The 10,467-nt window shown below is 32.0% G+C and overlaps 1 protein-coding gene across 1 annotated transcript; it reads right to left on the reverse strand.

Moving 5' to 3' along the window:
• Positions 1-4,411: 4,411 nt before the first annotated feature.
• On the reverse strand, positions 4,412-9,115 carry LOC126734134 (uncharacterized). Its single transcript, XM_050437667.1, has 3 exons — positions 7,941-9,115; positions 7,586-7,855; positions 4,412-7,280 (listed from the first exon to the last, which is right to left on the reverse strand). The coding sequence occupies exons 1-3, from the start codon at positions 8,119-8,121 to the stop codon at positions 6,823-6,825; spliced, it is 909 nt and encodes a 302-aa protein (XP_050293624.1). The 5' UTR covers positions 8,122-9,115; the 3' UTR covers positions 4,412-6,822.
• Positions 9,116-10,467: the final 1,352 nt, after the last annotated feature.

The raw sequence follows: 10,467 nt of genomic DNA on the forward strand, positions 1-10,467 counted from the left end.
AAAATAATAGGGTTGGAGAGAAATGGTACTTGCGATTTCTCTCGAGACATCCAGAACTAAAATTGCGTGAGTCTGAAAGCATTAATAAAGCACGGGCAGTAGTCACCGAAGAGTATATTAGGTCATGGTTTAGGGAATTGAGTAATTTTTTGGAAGAGAATAATCTTCAAGAGGTTATGGAGGATCCTACCCGTATTTTCAACGGAGATGAATCAGGATTTTCATTAGATCCTAAAACAGGAAAAGTTCTTGCTCCTCGGGGTCTTAAGAACGTATATTCAGTTAAAAAAGGCAATGAAAAGGAAACACTGACAGTTCTTATTACATTTAATGCACATGGAGATATTTGCCCCCCACTAGTTGTATTTCCGTATGTAAGGCCCCCGAAATCAGTTATTATGAATATGCCTGATAATTGGGTTCTTGGTAAATCCGACAGTGGGTGGATGAAGAGCGACGTATTCTATGAATATGTTTGCAATGATTTCAATAAATGGCTTGAGAATGGCAATATTAAAAAGCCAATCATATTATTTATAGACGGACATCGCTCACATTTAAATATATTTTTAAGCGAATTCTGTGAAAAAAATGGAATTATTCTTTACTCACTACCACCCAACACCACCCATGTACTCCAGCCCGCAGATGTAAGCGTGTTTAGGCCATTGAAACACCAATGGAAAAAAACCGTCAGGAAATGGCAAAGTACACAGGATGATGTAACCAGTTCAATTACAAAAGTGAATTTTTGTAAAATATTTCAGCAAAGTTTAGATAAGGTAGATATGGTGCCTTGCATTAAAAATGGATTTCGTAAATGTGGACTCTTTCCATTAAATCCGGACAATGTGGATTACACAAAGTGTGTCCAAAATGTTTTAGAAAAAAACAAACGCCCAGTCCAAAAAGAATATGACATTAAACAAGAAGAAATTGATAATGCCAAAAAAGTGATAAATCTTATCGAAACAAACTTAGCTGCCAAAGGTGTTGACGCAAAAATCATTTACCAAACCATAGATGAAATAAAGGTAAAGACTGAGCATGAAACGATAAATATTATAAGTGACATAACTGTTAATGACATGGAAATAACAATACATAAAGATAATTCATTGTCAGAGTCACTACCTATTGGTAGTATTGTCCCAATGGATTCTTTGAGTATAATTCCCTTTGAGGATTTAAATTTAACATTGACAGATTTGCCGTTGGATATATCTGTCACTGACATATTTGGAGCCAAAGAACCAGAGCATAGACACAACTATAATGATTCTATAAATATTTATCAAGACAATTACAAACAGAAAGGACCAAATGACAATGATAACAAAGATGAAGCAATTGAAAAAAAACCCGAACATGATAATAAAAAAGATACACAAGGAAATTATACATCTGCTATCACCAAAGAAACTCATGAATTTACCAGTCCAATTGAAGAATTCGGTAAAAAAATTAAAAATGATGACAAAAAATGTGAAGAAGATGATCAGAATCCACCAGAAAATGAAACCCTTGCTACCATTGAAGAAAGTCACGACTCTACTAATCCAATTGAAGAGACTAAAAGTTTAGATGACAATAAAAGTGAACCAGAAAACCAAAGAAATCTTGCAGACAATGATGCCTTAACTATCATTGAAGAAGGCCATACCATCAATCAAACTGAAGAGTTCAAGCAACCATTATTATTTAAAGAATCTAAAAATAATATTCCTGAAGAACTTGGATATGACATAAATAGTAGTAAAGAAAATATTAACAACCAAACAGCATGTGAAGTTAAAGGAGCAGATGCAATAACAAGAGAAGAAAGACCATTAAAAAGTATCGAAAATGAACTAGATAAAATCCAGATTGGCGAAAAAACCCCCCAAAAATCTATGAACGACGTTGAAGTTTTAAGTCCATTTTCTCAACATCTGAAGTTTCCCGAACCTATTAAAAAAAATAACGAAAGTAAAAAACGAGATAAACTGCCAAGTGCAATTTCCTCCAAAGCTTGGAGGGAACATATTCAAAAACAAGAAAAAGAAAAACAGAATAAACTGGATGTCCAGAAGAAGAAAAAAGAAGAAAGACAGGAGAAAAAGACACTGATAGCTAAAAATATGAGTGTCTCGAAAAATAACAAAAAAAGTAAAAAAATTAAACTTATGTGTTCTCTTTGCGAGGACGAACTTATAAGTGATACAGAAGATGACAATTTGAAAAATGTAGGCTGTGATATCTGTCCTAAGTGGTACCATTTAGCGTGCACTGAATTGTCCCATTTATCATATTCAGAAGCTGCAAGCAAAGATTTTATATGTATTTCTTGCCAGTAAAATACCTACCTACCTATGTATATGTTCCTTGCCGTTACTTACCTAGTTATTATAGTAGGTACTTATAATTTAGGTATCAATAGTTTTAAGAAAAGTTTTAAAAGAAGCAATGTTTTTTTTATTTTTGTTAGAGTTTTGTTTCTTTTTTTGTTTGTCTATAGAGTTTAAAAGGACTTAAGTTTTTGTTCAAAGTATCTGTCTGTTATTTGTTTGTGTATGTACCTAATATTAGGAACCTACATTATAGTAGGTAAGGTATTAGTTTTACTATTTACTATTAGTTATAAGCAATTTTTTATATTTTTGTTAACTATAGAGATTTGAAGTTCCTACAAAACTAGGTAGGTACCTACTAAGTATGTTTGTACTAAGTTGGTATTAAATATATACCCTGTTATTTGCTTCTTTAGTTGCGTTTTTTTATTTTTCAATACAAGAATAAAAACATATTACATTTTTACTTGTACGACTTATAATAAAATTAAAACAATCTTTTTTAATTGCTTCTGGACTTTATTTATTTAGATCGGTCGAAAGTCAGTATTTTTCGGCCACCCCGGCCGAGAACCGGCATTTTGAGGCCGAGAAAAATTCCACCTGGCCGAGATCTGGCAGAATGCACATTTTTTAAATTTTAATTTATTTATAAAAACTGGGAATATTTTATCCTTTTTAGACCAAAGGAAACAATTAAGAACACTATAAGGTTTCACATAAAAAAACAAAAAAAATAAATTTTGTCCTTTTTCTAATTTTATTTCTCAGTCAAAGTCAAAAATTCAGTTAGGTGGCCGAGAACTGGGCAGTTCACCCTAATTCTAAAACTTGATACAAGAGGCAGCGTTTTGACTTTTTAAGGTCAAAGAAGGATAGAAATTGTTTGGTAAAGAAGAGTTCTGTTTTTATCTATCGGCAAACTTAAGTTATTATTAAAAAACCACTTAAGTGGCCGACTATTAGTGGGGGCCGGCTTACTATCTAAACCACCCTATATAGTTTCTGATTTTTGCTGTGGTTATCTTTATTAATTTACCAATCTCTTTATGTAAGTTAAAATAATGTGGAAAACATAGGTATTTTTAAATATAGCAAAGAATCATCGTTTAACATTTAGCTTTACTAAATCCACATATTAAATAAAGATTGTTATGTCTATGAAATTATGACAGCAAATGCAGTTGGATAACTGTAATTATGACGAAAAAAATCTATAGGCTACAGAGTAAAATAATATACTTACAGTTTGACCATCGGATCTGTGTCTATGAAAAGAATGCGGGCGAAATTTTGAAGCGTTGTCACGTCTTACTGCAAAAATGAAATAGTATTGAATAAAAAGTAAATATAATGGTAAAATTAAGCTATTTAATCATAAAAAAGATAATAAATAATGCAATGCAGTTTAAACTATATTTTTTAGTTCTATTTGCTAATGTTTTGCATATTATAAAATCCAATATTGACTAACATTTATCCGAAATTCCTAATAAAACTTACAAAGCCGGCAACGTCGTGCTTACGCGGAAGCATCTCGCTGTTTGGGGACAGGTGATTGGTTGATGACATCGCGGCCATTAATTTATTATTTTTATGCAGCTCTCTGTCTTTCTCTATCTTATTGGATCACATCCTACCAGGTTTTGTGTAATTTTCGGAATAATATCGATTTCTTGCGGATTCAGTGGAGGCGGCGTATGTTAATACTTTTGAGCTATTAAACTGTTTTTATTGTTGTATTTTTAGGTACCTACTTAATTTCTGACCTATGACTTTTGAGTAGTGTAGCATAGTTTAGTTTATTTGCTATTATTGTTGTTGCTGTTTTGTTGTTGTTTTGTGTTATTTGTTTCTTTGTTGTTAAAGTTCATAATTTTTAACAGTTTTTGTGTTATTTACGTTAAAATGAATAACTTTATTCATAGCCAGGCAAGGGAAGTGATTGCGAATGTTTATAGGTAAGTAAAATGATAATAAGAGAATTATAAAGCCTAAGCACAGTTATGAAAAAAAAACATTAAAATAAAATCATAATTTATGCGACACTAAATTTCAAAAATTATGTACCTAATGTTGTAATAAATAAAAATCATATTCAATGAAATAAAACCAAGCTCGATTGCTTTACAAACAAAAAAGATTTAAAGTTAATGTTGGTTATTTTGAATATAAAATGTCTATAAATATAAGTAATATGAATTGGAACGACGACTAAAAAAAATCTAATATCAGGATTATATACTTCTTGTACAAATTCTTAGGGTTTGCAATGAAGAAGCTACTAATAACTTCGTTAATCTACCAGTAAAGCCCAAACTTGAAAGAGTATCTCAATATACTGGCGTAAGCATTTCAATGGTGAAAAAAATTCACAAAGAAGATGAAGAAAGAATGCGGACGGACCCCAACAAAATGCTTTCTAGTCCCGGCAAAAAAAGATCGCGAATGACGAAGGTGGAACAAGACGACAACTTTCATTTTCAAATAGTTAAACACCTAATAAATCGAATTTATATGGGTTTAAAGTTGTGCCTACTAGCAGAAAGCTGTTGCAAAAATTGCCACAAGAAGAAAATTTTCCAAAAATAACATCTTTAAGGTATAAATACCTAAGAGAAATAAAAAAACACCGAGCCGAAGGTCGCAATATTGTCTATTTAGATGAAACTTGGATAGACAATGACCTAACGTTTAAAAAATGCTGGCAGATTGAGACTGTTACTGGAGTGGGTAGCAATATATCTTCAACAGGTACAAATTGATTATACTTATTTAAATAATAATTTAAATTATACATATTATGTAGTAAATTCAATGTTTAAACAGCATAATTCGGATTATCTGCCGTGCTCTTTCCCTCGCGATATCCAGGCATCGAGTACGGCACTCTTATTTTAAGTGAATAAACTAAATAGGTGTATTACAAATTTTGTGTTTTCTTTACTTTACTTTTATCTCAAACTTCCCTAATCTTGTCTGTCATTTTTTTATTACATATTTACAAATAAAATATTTTAGAAGACCTTAATTTCCAAATTAATATCTTACCTACAAATACCTATTTTAAAATTAAAACCAAACCATATTTTTTAATATTTAATACATTTAAATCTGTGTAATCGGTTTATAAAATTTCGCACGTCACTGGCCATTTCATGAATGAAATGAGGCGGGTCTAGTCTACAACCACGTTCCCCGCACCGATACCGCTTAGCTACAGATTGGTTGGGCAGACTTTACTTTTGCAATATGATAGAACTGAAATAACAAATAAACTAAAACAAAAGGTCTTTCTTTAGTGTTTATAAAAAACTCTCACTACTAAAAAGAATCTGCAAATGGCCAAACCACTCGGAACTTAAGCCGTACAACAATCACATTAATCGATACAAAGAGAACTGTGGGGGAATTCTATAACTAAAAGCGAAGAGCCGGCCACACACATGCAGAGTTCTCTGCATACTTTATCTGGAACGGTCAGTCTCGAGACAAATACGTAGGTTAGTGTGCGAGCGCCGCGCAGATCTTGATCCTGCACACACTTGTCTGCAGACTTTGCAAAAGATAAATTTATTTCAAAACCACAAACTTACAGCTTGACAAATATATAATGAGCTGCGGGGCGTAGGTGAGACGGGAGGTATCTCCGCTCGTTCCGCGTGTGTTCAGTGGTGTGCGATATGCTTTTACACGAACAAAATAATAGATGTAAATTACTTTTGTTTTATAGATTCTTCATACAAATTGATGTTAATAAATTATTACATGCATAATTTAGCAAAGCGTATATTTTATACAAGGTGTTTGGAAGGTCGATGCAAAGTCTTAAAGATGTGATGTGAGCAGGTCATTTAGAGTCTTTTAAACCAAATAAACCTAAGTGCAAAGTCTTACCGTGTTCGAGATATTTGAGATTTTCGATTGTTATTTTTGATCATATACAGGGTGTTTGCGAGGTCGATGCATTGTCCTGGGGATATAATATGCGAGGTCATTTAGAGTTTTTTAACGCAAAAATACCTTAGTAAAAAGTCTTATGGTTTTCGAGTGTTTTTATTTAATTAATTATTTATGATCAAATATTTCATACGCAAGTCTTAAATATCTCGAAAACAATAAGACTTTGTACTAAGGTATTTTTGGTTTAAAAGACTCTAAATGAGCTGCCCTATTATCTCTCCAAGAGTTTGCATCGACCTTCCAAATACCCTGTATAAAAAGCCGAAATCTATTTACGAGTTACAAGCCTATCCTTTAAATAATTCATATAAGTAATGATTTTCTTACAGTTTCGTTATTTGTGGGATACAGTTTTTAAAAATAGAGACAAATTTAAAATAATTTTAGATCAAAAAGAAAGATACTTTACTAATTATAATATTTAAATTTTTTTATTTAAAAAAATGTATTAACGCAGAATTAAGTGAAAATAAACTTTAATTTGACCCTAAAAATATATATATCTAATATACAAAATATGCTGTTTTTATCATTCAGTTTCACTGTCACTACCATCAATATCATGATCAGTTTCAAGGTCGCTATCACTTGATTCATTGGCATTGTCTAAAGTTATTACTAATGGTTCAATTTCCTCCATCATATAGTCTGTCTGCCAATATTTCTCCTCGATGTGGATAACGTGTTGGCAAATTTTTTCCCAATCCGAACGGGTGACAGAATTTCTCGCATCATCCAATACTTCCCTTAATTTGGTGAGGCTCAGGTCTCCAGAGGTATTTCGACATCGTATATGGCGCTTAACTTGAGCCCAAGTCAGTTCAATTGGGTTAAGCTCACACATATATGGTGGTGTCCTTAACGGCGTATGCCCATGTTGCCGTATTATATTATCAATGACATAATTTTTTTGGTCATTAGGAGGCTTATGCATTTGTACCAAATCATAAAGCTCATATTTTCTTGCCGACGGATCATAAGTTATTCCTAAAAAAAACAATTTTTGTACAAAATTAAATAAAATTATGATAGTGAGACTGCCGAACTAGTTTTATACTGCTCTGCATGAGTTAAATAATTGAGAAATAACCGTTCCTTTTTCTCTTAAACAATTTTTGCTAATTTTTCAGAAAAGCGAGTGAAAATAAAGTCTGAATTAATTTCTGTACGTAAAACTTCAACCGAAAATTAAAATATCTTAGAAGTAATATTTAGAAATGCGCATGCGTATGTAATACATCATTATAATATGTATTTTTTACAGTATGCAATAGGTAACTAAAGATATTTACCTTTTTTAGATAACCAATCAATCATATGCTGCTTAAGCGAAGATTTCGTAGGGGTCTTGTCTTTTTGCACCGAGTGATATGGGGCATTATCTAAGACGATTATGCTGTTTGCAGGTGTATTAGGTGGCAGCTTTTCTGTAAGCCATTGGGTAAAATTAGTTTGGTTCATTTGGCCATGATAATCACCAGAGGTTTGTCCCGCTTTAAATACTAAAGAAGCATTTTCCAAAAATCCATTGTTTGATCCCGCATGTACAACAATAAGATGCCCTGTAAATAAATGTATAAAATAAACATATTTTAACATCACAAAGTTATTTTTTCATCATTATTAAAGTTATGTTCAACAACTTACCAGTTGAACTAATGTTACTCGGAACTCCAAATATATCAGAACTTTGCCAACATTTTCCTACGGTCAGATCGTTATCCACCCACGTTTCATCCATATAAATAATATTGCGGTTCTCTTGGCGATATTTCCAAATAGCATGGATATATTTGTACCTCCAATGCAAAATGTGTGGTTTTTCCATTAATATTTTCCTTTTATTTTGACATTTTCGCCAAAAAAATCCATTAGCCTTTAAAATTTTTCGAAGTGTTTCTGTAGAGAAAGGAAAATGGGCACCATCGGCATTTAGCTGATTTTTAATTTTTTTTTTAAGTTAGGACTTGTTTTAGCTCTACATAAAATTTTTGTACTATTCTCCTCATCACACCAACGTCTACTTCAAAATTCGTGAGAACAAATGAGCGGATGCGGTGGTTACCAGAAGATAGAAACATCCTATTGGGATTATTTATATTACGCTGTTCATATTCTTTTCTAATTCTTTTTATCGAACTTTCACTAACCCCAGTGTACATGGAAGCTCGGCTTAATTTCTGTTTTAAATGTAATTTAAAACAATTTATAGAAGCCTCTTCATCGCAAACTCTATAGACATTTGCGATTACTTCTCGCGCCTGACCATTCAAATGCTTTCCTTTTAAATAATTATTTATTTTAATCTCTAAATGAAAAATCTTAAAATTTTTTTGCAAAAAACGAGGATAACAACTAATATAACATCAACAATAAAACATTAACATCAACAAAAAACAAGAAAAATAACAAACATGATAACCATAAAAAAAAAAACAAATTATTTAACACGCACTCTCTAAACCAACTTTTGCTTAAAAAGAGTGCCGCCGCTGTTCACCGTCTAACGATGTGATAACGCGCCCCAGCTCTGGCCATTGGAAACCTTCGTCCAAAATGTCCGCTTGCTCACAAATCAACCAATCACAAAAATGCGAGAGTGGCCAAACGACGCGCGTTAACATTCCTTGGATCTGAGTTTTAACATGTTGCCAATAGTATTGATTTTTAACTATTTTTTTGAATTTATCACATTTCATATAATGGTTTTACATTATTTAAATTGCAGAATATATTTTTGTTGTCTTTCTGATTTAATATTTCAGAGTTAAAGATTTTAAGGATTGTAAGTGTAATGGAATGGCATGTAATTGTATTGTTAATTTTAACTTCTTGAATCTTCCACAATCGAAGATTTCCATATTAAAAAATATCATGACAACGTTGCTAAAATAATAGCTGCACCTTATAAATTCCTTTTATAGGCCAGCTTAAAATTGTTCAATATTACATAGTTTTCTTAACGACTTAGTCTCTTGCAATTTAATAAAATACAAACATGAGTGAAAATATTGATACACGGTTTATGGGAAAGTAATTTCTGTCAGGATTTATCGAAATATATAAAAGTCATCCGGCATTATGGAAAACAAAATCTAACGAATACTCAAACAAAAATTTAAAGAACAGAGGTTATGAAAATTTGGTGGAATATTCGAAAAAAGTCTATCCTAAGGCAGATCGTGATTTTGTTTACAAAAAAATTCAAAATTTGCGTGGATGCTTTCGAAACGAACTGAAAAAAGTATTCAATTCACAAAGGACAGGGGCAGCAAGCGATAATATTTACGAGCCCCGTTTATAGTTCTTTGATCTTCTGCTCTTCACAAGTGATCAAGAAGTACCGGTACAAAGCACTGAAAGTGAAATTGAAACATAGCATTCAGAAATAACTGAAGATGACGAAAATACACATAACTCAGTGGAGGTAAGTAAATCTGTTTGAAATAATAAAATACATAGAGAATAATTGTTCACAGCATTTATTTCATATTATCAATTAAATATCTATTTTGTAACTAACAAGAAAGAAAATATCTACTATGCTTTACCAGCTTCGATCATTTTATCTTGCCAATCAAGTTTTCCTTTATTATTAAAATATTCGCAGTATTTATCTCTATTATTCTTAGCTTCTATGGATACTTTACCATGTTTCCTTTTTGAGAGGGAAACCAGTTATCTTTTAACCGCAATTCTCCTTTTTCAGTTATATGTGTAGTAAGATTTTCTTTGTCGGCAGCTGTTGCATAAGACGGACTACTTCTTATTAAAAAATTATGTAAAGTGCAAGCTGCTAGGACTATTTTAATTATGTTTTTTTGATCCATTGCCAAACTGGTGTGGAAAATCCAAAAACGGGCGGCAAGTAAACCAAACGCATTTTCTACCACATTTCGTGCTCTAGACAATCTATAATTGAATATTTTTCTTTCATAGGTTAAATCTTTATCTGGATAAGGTTTTAATAAATTATTTTGTAGAGGGAATGCCGAATCACCAATAATAACAAAGTTTAGATTTTCTTTAGTTTCACTGTTGTCTGGAAAACCTAAATTGCCTGTAAGCAGTTTTTTATAAAATGAAGTCCATTCGAAAGCGGCACTGTATGACATTCTGCCTTGCTTTCCAACGTCCACATAAATAAACTCGCAATTCGCTTTCACTAACGCCA

Source organism: Anthonomus grandis, chromosome 3 (assembly GCF_022605725.1).
Source record: "Anthonomus grandis grandis chromosome 3, icAntGran1.3, whole genome shotgun sequence".
Classification (NCBI taxonomy): domain Eukaryota; kingdom Metazoa; phylum Arthropoda; class Insecta; order Coleoptera; family Curculionidae; genus Anthonomus; species Anthonomus grandis.